The following is an 18,189-nucleotide window of genomic DNA, read 5'->3' on the forward strand; positions in this document are numbered from 1 at the left end:
GAAGAGGAACTAAAAAGCCTCTTGATGAAAGTGAAAGTGGAGAGTGAAAAAGTTGGCCTAAAGATCAACATTCAGAAAACGAAGATCATGGCATCTGGTCCCATTACTTCATGGGAAATAGATGGGGAAACAGTGGCAGTGTCACACTTTATTTTTGGGGGTTCCAAAATCACTACAGATGGTGATTGCAACCATGAAATTAAAAGATGCTTCCTCCTTGGAAGGAAAGTTATGACCAACCTAGATAGCATATTAAAAAACAGAGACATTACTTTGCCAAAAAAGGTCCATCTAGTCAAGGCTATGGTTTTTCCTGTGGTCATGTATGGATGTGAGAGTTGGACTGTGAAGAAAGCTGAGCGCCGAAGAACTGATGCTTTTGAAGTGTGGTGTTGGAGAAGACTCCTGAGAGTCCCATGGACTGCAAGGAGATCCGACCAGTCCATTCTAAAGGAGATCAGTCCTGGGTGTTCTTTGGAAGGAATGATGCTAAAGCTGAAACTCCAGTCCTTTGGCCACCTCATGTGAAGAGTTGACTCACTGGGAAAGACTCTGATGCTAGGAGGGATTGGGGGCAGAAGGAAAAGGGGACGACAGAGGATGAGATGGCTGGATGGTATCGCAGACTCGATGGACGTGAGTTTGAGTGAACTCCGGGAGTTGGTGATGGACAGGGAGCCTGGCGTGCTGTGATTCATGAGGTCACATAGAGTCGGACATGACTGAGCGACTGCACTGAACTGAACTGATCTGAACTGAACTTTGATTTCAGTCATTCCTCCTAGAAATCCTGATTCCTTTTGTTTGTCAAAACTATTTAGATTCCAAATTCTGGGCACTCAGTATTCTCATTGTCCTTGCCATGCAATTGCATTAGGTCGTTTCATGAAACAAAGCTAGGTAGTATGTGTTCGGCTGCATATTTGAGCGTCCCTGGTGACTCAGTGGTGAAGAACTCACCTGCCAATATAGGAGATGGAAGTTTGATTCCTGGGTCAGGAAGATACCCTGGGGAACTAAATGACAGTCCACTCTAGTATTCTTGCCTGGGAAATCCAGTGGACAAAGAAGCCTGATTGGCTACACTCCATTTGGTCGCAGAAGAATCAGACATGACTTAGTGACTAAGCGACAACAAAAAGCACTGAGACATGGTTTTTTTGCTTTATCTATCTACTGAAAACCGAGAGTTCTTATCACTGCCTCTTATTTGGATTCACTACCACAGGATTTCTTTTTAGTCTGTGCCTTAATATATTTTAATTTACCTTTTCTGACAGTGAGTAATCTTGATTCCTATCAACCTTAACATACTTATTTGCTCAATCTCTGTTTGTAATTAATCTCCCAGTCATTTAACTGTCTTGTCACTCTCTATCCCACCAGCCATGACTGCATGGGCTGTCTCATCCTCAGCTGTGTGTTTGTCAGGTCCCCAGTCTGGCCATTGCATAGTTAATTCTGTCCTTTAATAGCAGATTGCTAACACATTTTGAGTTTCTAGCCTCTCTGAATATGACAGATGAATTTTCCAGGCCCCTGACCCCTTAGCTCCAGTGAGCAAGGGGAAAGAGCCATAGTCTTTTTTCATATGCTCATGGCAGGATACATATGATGTGTTTTATTTTGGTCAATAATTCATAATATGTATATGAGTTGAAAAATATAAACATAAAAACTAAGAGAATATGGTTGTTAATTTTCATTTTTTTCCCATCATAACTTAAATTCAAGCATCTTAACATGAGTATAAGTTCTTCAATTGCACTGCAATATAATTTTTCATTGCTGATTGTTTTGTAAAAGAATGTAATGTTCTTAGTTTTTTTGCTTACTGCAACATTTCTGGTAGTTGTTTGTTTTTACCTTGGGCTTATTCAGTACTGTGCTTTTCATTCACAGTGAATTTACACAGTAAACATTCACAGTGAAATTACACAGCTAACTCATTGCTCTTCCTTCTTCCTTTACTACTGTGTCTTCAGGATATTTACTTGTAGCAGGTCTGTAAAGTCTTATTTTGATCCATGAGATTATAGTAGGTCTGCTAGCTTTTTTCACTATTTAATTCAACAGCAGTCTGCCTTTCTCTCACATGAACAATTTATATTCTTCGTTGTTTGCAATATCAGCTTTCCACTTTTATATGTAAGTGTAGGAGTTTCATTTTCAAATTCTGATTATTTATCATGATCATTTTTCAAAGAAACTCAGTCACGTTCATGAAATAAAGCATACCTTTTTTAGATTGAGGCTCTGAATATAACCCACTGTAATTCATACATGGGAGGAGATAGAGAGTTTGTGTATGTATGGATACATGTGTATAAAAAGAGGTTATTTTTGCTAAGAGCAGTTTTAGACTAGAAACAGATTTAGGAGGACTGAACAGAGATTTTCCATATATCTCTGCCCCTGCACATATCACATATATAGGCCTCCTCTTTATCAGCATCACTCATCAGAATGGTACATTATTACTAGGGAAGAATCTACGTTAATATATCATTATCACTCAACAGCCATAGTTTGCCTTAGATTTCCTTCCTGCTGTTGTGTATTCTGTGGGTTTGGACAAATGTATAATGACATATAGGAGTTCCAAGGTAGTGCAGTCATAAACAAAACACCTGCCAATGCAAGAGACGCAGGAGACGTGGGTTGCATCCCTGGGACAGGAAGATTCCCTGGAGGAGGAATTGGCAACCCAATCCAGTATTCTTGCCTAGAAAATTCCGTGGACAGAGCCTGGTGGCTACAATCTATGTGGTATCAGAGTCAGACACACTGAGCATGCATGCACACATGCATAATGACATATCTATCCCTGGCAACCACTGATCTTTTTAATGTCTCCATAGTTTTGCTTTTTTTCAGAATGTTGTAGTTGGAGCCATTTCACATATAGCCTTTTCCGATTGTCTTCTGTTAGTCATATGCATTTAAGGTTTCTCTGTGTCTTTTTTGTGACATGATAGCTAAATTCTTTCAGTGCTAAATAGTTTTCCTTTCTGTGTATTCCAGTTTATCCATTCAGTTACCCATTCACCTATTGAAAAACATCTTGGTTGCTTCCAAAGTTTTGGCAACTTTAAATAAAGCTGCTATAAACATCCATGTGCAGGTTTTTGTGTGGACATAAGCTTTTGACTCCTTTTGGTAAATATAAATAACCAAGGAGCGTGATACTGGATTGCTAAGAGTGTTTAGTTTTGTAGGAAATTGCCAAACTGTCTTCCTAAGTGATTGTAGTATTTTGCATTCCCATCAGCATTGAATAAGAGTAGCTCCACATCCTTAGCAGCTTTTGATATGGTCAGTGTTTTGGATTTGGGCCATTCTAATAGGAGAAGGCGAAGGCAACCCACTCCAATACTCTTGCCTGGAAAATCCCATGGACGGAGGAGCCTGGTAGGCTGCAGTCCATGAGGTCACTAAGAGTCGGACACGACTGAGCGACTTCACTTTCACTTTTCACTTTCATGCATTGGAGAAGGAAATGGCAGCCCACTCCAGTGTTCTTGCCTGAAGAATCTCAGGGATGGGGGAGCCTGGTGGGCTGCCATCTATGGGGTCCCACAGAGTCAGACACGACTGAAGTGACTTAGCAGTAGCAGTAGCAATAGGTATGTAGTCATATTTCATTTTTGCTTTAATTTTCATTTCCATGTTGACATGTGATGTTAAACATCTTTTCATATATCAGTTCAGTTCAGTCTCTCAGTTGTGTCTGACTCTTCGTGACCCCATGGACTGCAGCACACCGGGCTTCCTGGTCCATCTTCAACACCTGGAGCTTGCTCAAACTGATATCTATAGAGTCGTTGATGCCATCCAACCATTCTCTGTCGTCCCCTTCTCCTCCTGCCTTCAATCTTTCCTAGCATCAGGGTCTTTGCCAGTTCGTCAGTTCTTTGCATCAGGTGGCCAAAGTACTGGAGTTTCAGCTTCAGCATCAGTCCTTCCAATAAATATTCAGAACTGATTTCCTTATATATATGTATATATTTTACCATCTGCATTTATTATTTGATGAGGTATCTGTTCAGGTCTTTGATCTGTATTCTTGTCTATTGTTTGTTTTCTTGCTGTTGAGTTTTAAGAGTTCTTTGTATACTTTGGATACCAGTCCTTTATTTTAAGATATGTGCACATATTTTCCCCCAGTCTGTGGATTGTGTTTTCATTCCATTGACAGCTTCTTTTGGAGAGCAGATAATTTAAAATTTCATGGAAATTTAGCTTATCAATTCTTTTGAGTGATGGATCATGCATTTGGTGTTATATGTTTAAAGTTATCACCAAACCCAAGGTCATTTAGATTTTCTCCTGTTTTCTTCTAGGAGTTTTATAGTTTTGCATTTCACATTTATTTTTACCTAAGTCATGTTGACCCTAAGGGTCATGTTGACCTTAACCTTGTTCTTTCTTCTTTGATAACGTGTTGACTCTTCTGAGTCTTTTGCCTTTCCATATAAACTTTAGAATCAGTTTTTTGATAGCCACATAATAGCTTACTGAGATTTTAATTGGGTTTGAATTGAATCTATTGATATTAAGTTGAGGAAAACTGACAGTATTGAGTCTTCTTATCCATGAACATAGAATATAACTCCATTTATTTAATTCTTTGATAGCTTTCATCAGAGTTCTGTAGTTTTCTGTATATAGATCTTGTATTTAATTTGTTAACTTTATACCTGTTGACTTATTTTGGGGTAATAATGTAAATGGTATTGTGTTGTTTAATTTCAAATTCCACTTGTGTATTGCTAATACATAAGAAGATGATTTACTTTTATGTATTAACCTTGTATCCCACACTTGGTGTAATTGCTTTTTGGTTCCAATGGTGGTTTGGTTGACTGTTTCAGATTTTCTCTATGGGCAATTATGTTATCCTAATTCTTTTTAACATATACATATACTATTTTGAATCTCAGTACTTTAGAAAGTTAGTAGTTTGATTTATTCAGTTTAATGTTGATATGAAATCCCAGCTAAAGTAATTTCGAGTACCAAATAGCATAGTAATAGAATATATTAATAACTCCTTACACAGTTTTATCAGATAGTTCTGTAGATTTTTTGAGGGGGTGGGGTAACGGAGATACATTTTTGCCTAAATTTTATAGTTTTTCTTTATATTTGGGAAATTTTGTATCTCTTTCTTTCATGTTAGTCTTAATTCAGAGTCTGGATTGAATAAACAGAGTGGTCCATTTTCTTTATTTTAATATATTCTTAAAAGGATTAGGAAAGAAAATGGGATAACTGATTTTTTTTTAATGTTTGATTTTAGCCAAGATTCAATTCTTAATCTAAATGGTTTAGTGCCTCAGAGCTAAGAAGGCACCCATTACTTTTTTCTAAAAAAACTTCATATATTTGGTTCATCTTTGATTTTGTTGTTTTTTTTTTTATAGCAATTAAAAATTTCAAAAGATGAGAAACTCAGTTCAAATATGACTTCTTTTTAATCCAAATTGCAATTCTGCCACCTAGTGTTTGTACATGGACTTTAAAAGAGGATTCTTTTTAATTCTTTCTTTTAAAAAACTAAAAATAATTTTTCCTTCATCTTTAGTTTACAAATTTAATACTCAGCTTAATAAAACTTTTAATGGAAGCTCCAAGTTTTTAATGAATTAGATTGTTAGTATCTCACATTTTAAAGTTCATTAATTATTTTAAAAATTCCTGGTATAATTAACCCTTGAACATCACGGGTTTGAGCTGTGCAGATCAAGTGAATTTTTTTTAATATACACATTCTACAGTACCACATTATTCGTGGTTTGGTTAAATGCACGGATTTAGGGATTTTCTACTGCTTGGGAGTTGGTGCCCCTAACCCCTGTGTTCAAGGTTTCAGTTCAGTTCAGTCGCTCAGTCGTGTCCGACTCTTTGCGATGTTTACACGATTTAGTTTTCTAACGAGTAATTTTGCTCTCTTAGAGTCGAGGTGGAAAGAAGTTTCTTGCTGTACTGAAAGAAATCTTGGACAGGGATCCTTTGTCTCAACTGTGTGAGAATGAAATGGATCTTATTTGGACTTTGCGACAAGACTGCAGAGAGAATTTCCCACACGCGTTGCCGAAATTGCTGCTGTCGATCAAGTGGAATAAACTTGAGGATGTTGCTCAGGTAACAAGAGATCATTTTTGTAACTCCATTTGGTGGTTATATTACTTTATTGATTTCCTGTAAATTGTCCTTTCCTACAAAGGTATGTTTCTGTAGGTTGTATAATTTTCTGTAGAAGTTTATAGGTTTTAAACTCTTAGACCTTCTGATCTAAATGGTAGTCCAGAAAGTTTTAAGATTTCAAAATCCCAAATTCTGAATAGGTTTTCTATGTCCTTTACTAAAGATAATGAAAACTTAGGTCTTGGAATAATCATCCATAATTTCTACCAGCATATGGTAGATCCTGGGTTACTTTTACCAGCTTTATCAATGAACTTGTAGGTTTTCATCTTAAGACCCTTTGCAATGAATGTCTAAAATGCATATGTATTGTTTGAAATTAACCTCTATTTTTAGAAGTTAACATTTTATATCATAAATGATATAAAACATCACTTTATTATTTATTTAAAGTTGGGCAGTGTTGATGACATTTGCCTTTATGCAGTATAGAGAAAAGGGGAAAAAAATTCGGGTACAGAAGAAGCCACCAAATTTTAGCTACTTGATTTTGTTTTTAAGAACGTATGAAAAAACAGTGGCATTACGAAATTCATTTGGTTATCAATGTTCTCCAGAAAATTTCTTGAAATGATTTTTTAATCAGAATGAATACATTTGGTATATTAAGAGAACTGCATTTATTCACCTTACTTACTTAAATTCAGTTGGTCTTTAAAATTTTTTCTTGTTTTGTTAAATCTATAATGAGTTAAATTTAGTTGAGAAATACATATTTCTTTTAATCTTGTATTTTTAAAATCTTTACTTTATTGTTTTATTTCTCAAATTAAGTTTAGAAAGGATTTCTTTTGAGTTTATTCCTAGTGTCTAACAGTTTTTTTTTGGAATCATGTTACAAAATTATATGATGTGCCTTATTTGAACTGTTTATACAGTTAGGCCATATGACCATTACTTACTTTGAAAAGGAGCTATTTTTGTCAGGATATCTTTTTTTTAAAGCTAGATTTTAATTATTCCGATATAGTTGTCATCTAACCAGTTATTTCTTTAAATTCAAGGTTAGTTTTCTGTGAATGCCCATAATGGTTGAATGTAAGATATAAGAATTTTTTGGTTGGCACATTTGCCTACTTCTCATGAATGGCATTCATTTCTAAGTGCCTAGCCAAGAAATGCATCATTTTATTATTTTGTATAGATTAGAATAGAAAAAAAATTCTTACTATACTCTAAGTTATCTGAAAAAGAGGTTTTGTATTTTATCTGTAAGAAAGTAGAGTAAGAGAGTCCAAGCTTAGTATTTTTTTATTTGAAACCCAGGGACACAGATTTTTATACTGAAGAGTTTAGTATACTTGTCTCATTTCCATGAGTGAATCTGAAATTTGTTGTTTTCAGATACAAGTTAATTTCCTCCATTGTGTAGAAAAAGTCAGTAGTGTAACTGGATACTCTAATAGAAAAACCTAAACATGTATAAGCAAGTACAGGAAGACATGAATCTCATGATCCTAAGCCACCCTTTTAGTAGTCTAGAAAGGAAGAGCAACAGAATAAAAAATAGTGTGTTTTGGCACCTCCCCAGTCCTATACCATTGCCAGTTACACTGAACTGGTAGAGAATATAAACCATATTTTCAATAAATTGATTACTAAACTTCCCTAGTGTTCAAGTGGTTAAGAATCCACCTGATGATGTAGGGGACATGGGTTTGATACCTGGGCCGGCAAGATTCTACATGCCATGGGTCAGCTGAGCCCATTCATAGCTACTGAGCCTGTGCTCTCTAGTGCCTGCGAGTCGTTAAGTACTGAAGCTCACATGCCCTAGAGCCCATGCCCTACAACTAGAGAGTAGCCCCTGCTCGCCGAAACTAGAGAAAGTACTTGTGCAGCAACTAAGACCCAGTGCAGTCAAAAATAAATAAGTGAATAAATAAAAATTTTTTAAAAATTGACTGCCTAAGAGAAGTAGAGAGTCAGAACCTGGTGCAGATTTGTACTGTGATTCTGAAGGTATAAGCCATGGGTGAAAATTCTATAAAAGATTAGCCTCCCATTAATCCACAGGAAAGTATTCTTTTAGCATACTGCAGAAGGGATTTCAATAGCCATATAAATAGTGAAATTAATTCAGTTGTCTCTGCAGGAGATGAGCAATTAATTACATGTTAATTGCACTATTTATAGTGAAAAACAGTGAAAATAGTGACACTAATTTCACTATTTATTTGGCTAAGTCAGATTTGCCTTCCCTATTTGCTTCCATAGCTTTCATTAAACTGAAGTGATGAGTGTTTGTAATTTAATGTTTATATTTCAATTTAATAATTATAACTAACATACTAAAAGAATTACTTTTTAGTAGTAGGGCTATTTTCAATACCAGTTGAACCTCTGTTATTATATAACATTATCTATCCCAGTATTGTGTTTGTGGAGCAGTGTATTCCATGTGTTAACTGGGGATGCTAGGAGTTTTTTTAAACTATTGTGTCAGTTCCTTAGAAAACGATCCCCCTTACCTATATAAGGAGTACTGGTCCATTAGAGTTTTGGAGGAATTGTGTGATAAAACCTGGGATTAGGTAGGCGTTTCATATCATTAAACCAGTATTCCTCAATCTTTTTTCATTATTACACTCCTGAGGAGCATTTTTACATAATTTTCCCTTAATAGCCCTATCCCCATGGGATTTCGATACCACAGGTAAGTGTATGTAAGTCTGCCTATGTACTGTATGCATGCATGTACTGTATACATTAAAAGAACAAGTATAAGAGGTAATCATTTTCTTCAGTAGTTTAAGAATAATTGAATCAAGATTTAAGGCAAAAGTTAAAATGTAAAAATTAACATTTCACTCTATTTGTTGAATAAGTTTGATATAATTTATTATGTAAATTGCAGAATATCACATTTCATATCCAAGTTAGTAATTTATGTAAATGTATATTAATAATAGTAATGTAATCAACCTCTAAAATTTACTCAAAAGGGTTATTTTTTCTAATGCAAAGCAATTTAAAGTTAATTTTTTATAAATTATCATTCAGTTGAGTTCATTTCAGTTGCTCAGTCGTGTCTGACTCTTTGCAACCCTATGAATCGCAGCACACCAGGCCTCCCTTTCCATCACCAACTCCTAGAGTTCACTCAAACTCACGTCCATCGAGTCAGTGATGCCATCCAGCCATCTCATCCTCTGTCGTCCCCTTCTCCTCCTGCCCCCAATCCCTCCCAGCATCAGAGTCTTTTCCAGTGAGTCAACTCTTCGCTTGAGGTGGCCAAAGTATTGGAGTTTCAGCTTTAGCATCATTCATTGCAAAGAAATCCCAGGGCTGATCTCCTTCAGAATGGACTGGTTGGATCTCCTTGTAGTCCAAGGGACTCTCAAGAGTCTTCTCCAACACCACACTTCAAAAGCATCAGTTCTTTGGCGCTCAGCCTTCTTCACAGTCCAACTCTCACATCCATACATGACCACAGGAAAAACCATAGCCTTGACTAGACGAACCTTTGTTGGCAAAGTAATGTCTCTGCTTTTCAATATGCTGTCTAGGTCGGTCATAACTTTCCTTCCAAGGAGTAAGCGTCTTTGAATTTCATGGCTGCAGTCACCATCTGCAGTGATTTTGGAGCCCCAAAAAATAAAGTCTGCCACTGTTTCCACTGTTTCCCCATCTATTTCCCATGAAGTGATGGGACCAGATGCCATGATCTTCATTTTCTGAATGTTGAGCTTTAAGCCAACTTTTTCACTCTCCTCTTTCACTATCATCAAGAGGCTTTTTAGTTCCTCTTCATTTTCTGCCATAAGGGTGGTGTCATCTGCATATCTGAGGTTATTGATATTTCTCCCAGCAATCTTGATTCCAGCTTGTGTTTCTTCCAGCTCAGCGTTTCTCATGATGTACTCTGTATATAAGTTAAATAAGCAGGGTGACAGTATACACCCTTGACATAGCCCTTTTCCTATTTGGAACCAGTCTGTTGTTCCATGTCCAGTTCTAACTGTTGCTTCCTGACCTGCATACAAATTTCTCAAGAGGCAGATCAGGTGGTCTGGTATTCCCATCCTTTCAGAATTTTCCACAGTTGATTGTGATCCACAGAGTCAAAGGCTTTGGCATCATCAAGAAAGCAGAAATAGATGTTTTTCTGGAACTCTCCCACTTTTTCCATGATCCAGCGGATGTTGGCAATTTGATCTCTGGTTCCTCTGCCTTTTCTAAAACCAGCTTGAACATCTGGAAGTTCACAGTTCATGTATTGCTGAAGCCTGGCTTGGAGAATTTTGAGCATTACTTTACTAGCGTGTGAGATGAGTACAATTATGCGGTAGTTTGAGCATTCTCTGGCATTGCCTTTCTTTGGGATTGGAATGAAAACTGACCTTTTCCAGTCCTGTGGCCACTGCTGAGTTTTGCAAATTTGCTGGCATATTGAGTGCAGCACTTTCACAGCATCATCTTTCAGGATTTGAAAGACCTCAACTGGAATTCCGTCACTTCCACTAGCTTTGTTTCATAGTGATGCTTTCTAAGACCCACTTGACTTGACATTCCAGGATGTCTGGCTCTAGGTCAGTGATCACACCATCGTGGTTATCTGGGTCGTGAAGATCTTTTTTGTACAGTTCTTCCGTGTATTCTTGCCATCTCTTCTTTAATATCTTCTGCTTCTGTTAGGTCCATACCATTTCTGTCCTTTATCGAGCCCATCTTTGCATGAAATATTCCCTTAGTATCTCTGATTTTCTTGAAGAGATCTCTAGTCTTTCCCATTCTGTTGTTTTCCTCTGTTTCTTTGCATTGATCACTGAGGAAGGCTTTCTTATCTCTTCTTGCTATTCTTTGAAACTCTGCATTCAGATGCTTATATCTTTCCTTTGCTTCTTTGCTTTAACTTAAATTTTAAATTTGTTTTGTATGAGAAAATACCTTAACTACTAGTTACTCATTTAGATGTTGACTTTTTTTGGGCACTTGAGAAATTAATGAGAAGTTTTCTAATTTTCATAATTAAAACAATAAATTTAAATTATTTTTATGTAATTGTCAAAGCCCAAGTTTCTCACAAATGCTCAAATGACAAATGACAAGGCAGACAGCAGGTTCCACAGGCCACCTCCTGCAACACGACTTTGAGGCTGAACATGCAATTGAGAGAAGCCTTCAGCCATTGCCATCTATTTGCCGTATTCTTGTATCTCTGGTCTTGCATACATTTTGTGCTTCTTCCTTGATCTTGATGTCAGTGCTGTTTAAGTAATACCTAAGAAAACCCAGCGACAGAAATTAAGGAATAAGACTTTGTCAGATAGGGTTGAGCTGTGGACAGCCACAACTCATAATTGTCAAAAAAGTGTTTCATTCTCCTCCATAACCACTATTCTTCCCACTTCCCTTCTGCAATAAGAATGTAAGCTATAAAGATACCAAAATCATGAAGAGGAAGGGACTCTTTCCAATATCAGCCCTTCATAAAAGGAAATCAACTCTGATGAGTCTCACTCATTCTGTTGGGAGGCAGATGAAATCCTTTCTAGAAATTTGGGTTTTCTGGAACTTAGGTTTCCATGTCCATCTGAACCCAACCTTCATGGGTAATCCCAAGTCATCCCCCCATGGGATGCTTTCTTATCCTATGTCTTGATAATTTCTAAGTGGCATCTGTAAGTGGGAAACTGGCTGTATTTAATAAACTAGGTACTGTTTATTTCCTGTGGGTAACTTACTATGATTTAAAGGATTTAAATGTATTCTAGTCAATAAAGTTTTATAAACTGATAGATATAAACTCTGTTAAACTCTCTCAAGATAATTTTATGTTGATATATTAATGTACTTTTTCAGCTTATATTTGTAATTTGAATTTTAAGTATTTCTTTTTATTTTTTATTTTATTTTTTTAAGTATTTCTTTTTAAAAAAATTTATTTTTAATTGGAGGATATTTGCTTTACAGTGTTGTGTTGATTTCTGTACAACAAGGTGAATCAGCTATAGGTATACATACATCCCTCCCTCTTTAGTCTCCCTCAAAGGCCTTTAAGTATTTCTTAGTCATTTCTCTCTCCTCCCCTTCCTCTCACCTTCTCCTCTCCTCTTGCCCTGCCTTTATTTCCTTTTTTAAAAAAAAATTTAATGGTTAATGATTGTAGAATTCATATATTCAGTGTATCATTCTACTTCTAGCTAAGTATATAATCACTTTTTTGCCTGCTTACCTATAGAATACCTCAGCAGAGACCATCTTTTGTTAACCTGTATTAGCAATAATAGATGTTTGAGGCCTTAGTAATTGCACGTATACTTCTCCTTTCTTTTGACCATCTCTGTTCCTGTGTACCAAGAAAAAACGGATAAGTGGTTCAGAAGTTATAGGAGAGAAAAGTAATCTTTTTTTTCCTTTCAACTTTTAAACAGCTTCAAGCACTGCTTCAGATTTGGCCTAAACTGCCCCCCCGGGAGGCCCTTGAGCTTCTAGATTTCAACTATCCAGATCAGTATGTGCGAGAATATGCTGTGGGCTGCCTGCAACAGATGAGGTATCTCCTGCAGGAGGCTTTTTGGGGTCAAGGAATAACTTGTGGGTGAGAAGAGAAGTTGAGATCTGCTTGAATGTTCTGTAAGAAAGGAACAGGCTAGGAATGATTCCGTTCAAAGCATTTGTTCTCTTCCTCCCTATTATTCTCTCATACTCTCAAGTCTCTCCTATCCAACACACACACATACACACACGATACAGATGTTTTTCTTTTTGGCCATACCACATGGCGTATAGTATCTTAGATCCCTGACCAAGGATTAAACCCACACCCCTGCAGTGGAAACATGGTATCTTAACCACTGAACCATTAGGGAAGTCCCCTCTCTATAACAAAAAAACAATCAAAAACTGCTTCTGGTGGTCCCCAAGATCACTCTCCAGTTCCATGACTCTTGGCTAAGATTTATTATAGCAAAAGAATACAGAGCAGAATTGGCAAAGGAAAAATTCATGGGGCAGAATCCAGAGGAAACCAGAGAGATGCTTCTAAGAGTTCTTTCCAAAAGGAGTCACACTGACTACACTTAATTCCCCCAGCAACAATTCGTGACAGCATGCCTGAATACTATCTACCAGAAAGCTTGTTAGAGACTTGGTTGTAGTTTGTTTGTTCATTAGTTTGATTTTTATTAAGACCTAGTCATTTAAGTACCTCTGTTTAGCATATTCCCACATCCTAGACTCCCAGAATGAAAATGGGTGTTGGGCATAAGCAGTACTGTTTGCAGAACAGTTTAAGCAGTGACCTAGTCTTATTTGTTAGGGTGGTGAGAAGCCTTCCCTGTCTACATTCCCAGATGCCAGCCAAGGGCTAACCTTGTATGCTTACTTTTTCAAAGGATAGCAATCTTGCTTGCTATTCTATTAACTCTTTTCTGTCCACTACCCAGAACTAAGAAATATTAATTTCTTAATTTGTATTTTTAAAGTTTTTACTTTTAAGTATTTTTTAAGCAATTAACATTACAGTTAGAGTCTTCATAGTTTGCTTATTTAGTCCTGATTACTTTCACTTCTCAGAGACAACTGTTAACACAAATTTGGTGTGTATTTTCTATACATCATTTTTCTGTTTTTATCAGTTTTATATATCTATACAGTATAGGTATGAGGTAATATTGTACATTTAAAAATTACATAAATGTGTCTTGTCACATATATATTGTTTTACATAGTTTTTTTTTCCTTTATCAAACATTATGTTTTTGAGGGTAGTCTTCTCCTGTTATGTATAAATGTAGTTTATTCCTTCCACTAGTGTGTAATATTCTGTCATAGATATTTATTACATTTCTCCATTTCTCTATTGAAGACCATTTTAGATTTCTCAAAATTTCCCATTATTAACAATGCAGTGAACATGTTTGTATAGTCCCTTTAGGGTAATACATGTGTGAGAATCTGTGGGATTTATTTGATAAAATATCATTTCTGAGACAATCTCAGACAATGAGCATTTAAAATTTTTTCCATTTTCCTTCTAGCCTCAAAAGGAGGGGTTATACTGTATGGTTTGCTTTTTTTTTTTTTTTTCTTTTGGCTGTGACGCACAGCATGTGGGATCTTAGTTCTCAGACCAAGGGTCAGACCTGCACCTCCTGCATTGGCAGTCCAGAATCTTAACCACTGGACCACCAGGGAAGTCTCTGTATGATTATTTAAAAAGCAAAACTTCTCAGAAAATTAAGGATATAGTGATTTTTTTTTCTTTTTAAAATAAATCATTTATGTTTTAAATTGTGTGATATTCAAAGCAAATTATACAAAATATTTTTTCAGGTATGTTTATGAGACGTCTTTTTAAGTATTAGGAAAGAGGAAGCCCCTTCTATACTTCTGTCACACTATTTATCGTTTTATAATGGGCATGGATTTTACAGTAAGCTTAAAATTGTTGTATAGATAGTTTTTATAAATGAGGCTCCCCATTGTTCCTCAGCCTCCCTAAGTTTGCATTGGATACCTGAGGGGCAGGCTACCTGCCACCTCCTTGGAATGAGCCAATTGTTGTTTTCAAATATATTGACCCCTAGGCAGAGATTGCTGTGATCTCATGTTCCATATAGGTAATTCTAATGTGTCTTCCTCTGTTAAATTTTCTGCTTGTGAGGTTTTTTTGTTTTTTTTTTCAGATGAATGATGTTCTAGATTTAGGTTCCACATCTGATTTAGACTACATTCTTAACCGTTTATTGTCCAAGACTAGTCACCAAGTAGAGGCCTTGAGATAACATATCTTAACCTGACTACAGGAATTGCCTCTAATGAGACTGTTTACATGTGAATGGTTTGGAGATAGATACAAAATAGAGAGACACAATCTTAATTAATTCAGCTCATTTAATTATAGTGTTTTGTTAATTCCTTGAGTCCTTCCAACTTATAAATGTACTCTTTATTCTTCAAAGTATTTGAAAATTTTAATTGTTCGTTCATTATCTGGGATCAAAAATTACTTAACCCTTTGATAGGAAAGGAAAATTAAGTTGCTGAAGTACTGATGGAATTTGTATTTAAAAAAACTGATTGAGTGAGTATGTAAACTTCTTCAGCATGATCAGAAAACTATTTTTATTATAACTCTGGGCTGATTGTAAATACAGTCATCATTTGTATCAACCTCGTTAACTTACTCAAAGTGCCCCATATAGCTGTTCTTTGCTCCTTTTCATATACTCTTCTGTCCACCGAAATCCTCAGCTTATTTTGTGTTATTATAGTCATGAAAGTGAATATAAGCATGCAACAGGCTTGACCCAAAAGAACCACTGTTTCAAAGTTAGTATTTGAAGTTTTATAAGTAAGAGGGGTCTTTTTCCAGCTCTGATTGTTGAGTGACTTACTCTGTGTTTTGTTTCTTTCAGTGATGAAGAACTCTCTCAATATCTTTTACAGTTGGTGCAAGTTTTAAAATATGAGCCTTTTCTTGATTGTGCCTTGTCTAGATTCCTACTAGAAAGAGCACTTGCTAATCGGAGGATAGGGCAGTTTTTATTTTGGCACCTCAGGTAAGTCTTTTATATTTCAAATTGAGTCCACTATATGCTTTTGTGAGTATTAATCAACATAATATAGGACGTTTAGCAGAACAGTCCAGCTGCTTTGTTTCTGAGTCATCCATAACATTTATGCTTTCCTGGTGTCTTCTCCTATTTCTCAATACCCAGATTCTCAATTTTCATGACTTGGCAATGTAACTCAGATAAATAAGTGTCCCTCTATGCCTCCTTGATTTTTAACTGTAATTAATAACTTTTCATCATAGTAATTTTTATTACTACTACTGATGGTTATAAGTATTGCTGTTTTCCAGTAAAGTATACTTACTGTGTTGACATATTTGGATTAAGAAATAGACTTACTTATTCCTACAAAAGGTTGTGGATAGTTGTATCATCATTGCTACTATTGCGTAAGTAAAGATTTTAGGAATTCCCTGGTGGCTCAGAGGTAAAGAATCCACCTGCCAACGAAAGAGACACAGGTTCAGTCCCTGATAGAAGAAGATCCGACACACCGTGGAGCAACTAAACCCGTACACTATAGTTATTGAGCCTGTGCTGTAGAGCCTGGGAGTAGCAGCTACTGAAGTGCGTGTGCCCTAGAACTCGAGGTCTGAAACAAAGGAAGCCACCACAATGAGAAACCAATGCACCACAACTGGAGAAAAGCCCATCCAGCAACATAGACCCAAGGCAGCCAAAAAATAAATAAAATTATGTATGTATACACACACACACACACACACACACACACACACACACAAAAGATTTTAGGTTTTCCTATATCAGCAACTTTATTTTTAGCTTCTTTATTGACAAGGTCATTTTCAGAAATATATCAGTGTTAGTAAACCAGTTTATATGGGAGTAAAATTGAGAAAGAGAGCTAAAGATCTTTTGTTTCCTAGGAAAATTGTCAGTTCTTTGTTTCTGACTCTACTCAGACATTTGTGATTTTTTTCCACCTGGACTTCGTGTTTTTGAAGCTAATCAGTAACAGAAAGATAACTTTTCTCCTCTTCGGCTTAGCTTCTTAAAGAAAATAAGCTGTATAGTATTTTGATGTAATTTTAGGGGTTATAGTTATGAATCTTGATTTCTTTATTATTAACGTTTTAACTTACCTTCTTTCTCATCTAGTTCAATCTTCTTATTTTTAAATCCTCAAATGAATAACAGAGTAAGCTATTCCTTCCTTTCAAATGTGTTTACCATTCTTTAAATGAGAAAAAATATCAAATAGAAGTCAATTGAGAGATTTGTTAATTGTGTGATATGAGTCAGATCTATTTCATCTTCAGTTCAGTTCAGTTCAGTCGCTCAGTTGTGTCCGACTCTTTGCAACCCCATGTATCGCAGCACGCCAGGCCTCCCTGTCCATCACCAACTCCCAGAGTTCACTCGGACTCACGTCCATCGAGTCGGTGATGCCATCCAGCCATCTCATGCTCTGTCGTCCCCTTTTCCTTCTGCCCCCAATCCCTCCCAGCATCAGAGTCTTTTCCAATGAGTCAACTCTTCGCATGAGGTGGCCAAAGTACTGAGTTTCAGCTTCAGCATCATTCCTTCCAAAGAAATCCCAGGACTGATCTCCTTTAGAATGGACTGGTTGGATCTCCTTGCAGTCCATGGGACTCCTTGCAGTCCATGGGACTCTTAGGAGTCTTCTCCAACACCACACTTCAAAAGCATCAATTCTTCAGCTCTCAGCTTTCTTCACAGTCCAACTCTCACATCCATACATGACTACTGGAAAAACCATAGCCTTGACTAGATGGACCTTTTTTGGCAAAGTTATGTCTCTGCTTTTTAATATGCTATGTAGGCGGGTCATAGCTTTCCTTCCAAGGACTAAGTGTCTTTTAATTTCATGGCTGCAATCACCATCATCTTAATTGTCTATAAATTGGTAATATTATCATTTCACTCCAAAAAACAAGATGTAAAAACTTCAGATTTCATGGAATAAACCATTAACTAATGTTAATATCACATTTCTTTTCAAACTACAGTGTTTAAAGAATTAAAAGTTTAGCATCCAACCAGTGACTGTATATGTGATATGATCTTCCTTTCTTTGATAAGCATCATCAGTTAATTTCATTAAAAAGTATTTTCATTTGGGGACCTGAAGTATTTGATAAATCTTTACTGTTACCTTTTTGCAGATCTGAAGTACACATTCCTGCTGTTTCAGTACAATTTGGTGTTATCCTTGAAGCGTACTGCCGGGGAAGCGTAGGTCACATGAAGGCGCTTTCTAAGCAGGTATCAGCTTGCTTTAATCTTCATGTTCACTTTGCCACATGATATATGATAAGTTGTGTCATATGCTATTTCTCCCATCACATTGTTTCATAAGAGATTTCCATATCTAAATTCAATTAATACATTTTTTAAATAAACAATGTAAGCTTAGAAATTAAGTTTTGGCAAATTTAGCAGAATGTTATAGAATGCTATTTGAAAAATTAGG

The 18,189-nt window shown here is 36.3% G+C and overlaps 1 protein-coding gene across 3 annotated transcripts in view; it reads left to right on the forward strand.

The window, feature by feature from the left end:
* Positions 1 to 18,189, forward strand: part of PIK3CB (phosphatidylinositol-4,5-bisphosphate 3-kinase catalytic subunit beta) — a 179,187-nt gene that overhangs the window by 124,964 nt on the left and 36,034 nt on the right. For all 3 annotated transcript variants that reach the window (NM_001206047.2, XM_024988896.2, XM_059884087.1), the window contains 4 exons: positions 5,959 to 6,147; positions 12,588 to 12,709; positions 15,576 to 15,719; positions 17,882 to 17,981. In NM_001206047.2, coding sequence (NP_001192976.1) covers positions 5,959 to 6,147; positions 12,588 to 12,709; positions 15,576 to 15,719; positions 17,882 to 17,981 — 555 coding nt within the window. The remainder of the gene's footprint in view (positions 1 to 5,958; positions 6,148 to 12,587; positions 12,710 to 15,575; positions 15,720 to 17,881; positions 17,982 to 18,189) is intronic.

Source organism: Bos taurus, chromosome 1, assembly GCF_002263795.3.
Source record: "Bos taurus isolate L1 Dominette 01449 registration number 42190680 breed Hereford chromosome 1, ARS-UCD2.0, whole genome shotgun sequence".
NCBI lineage: Eukaryota > Metazoa > Chordata > Mammalia > Artiodactyla > Bovidae > Bos > Bos taurus.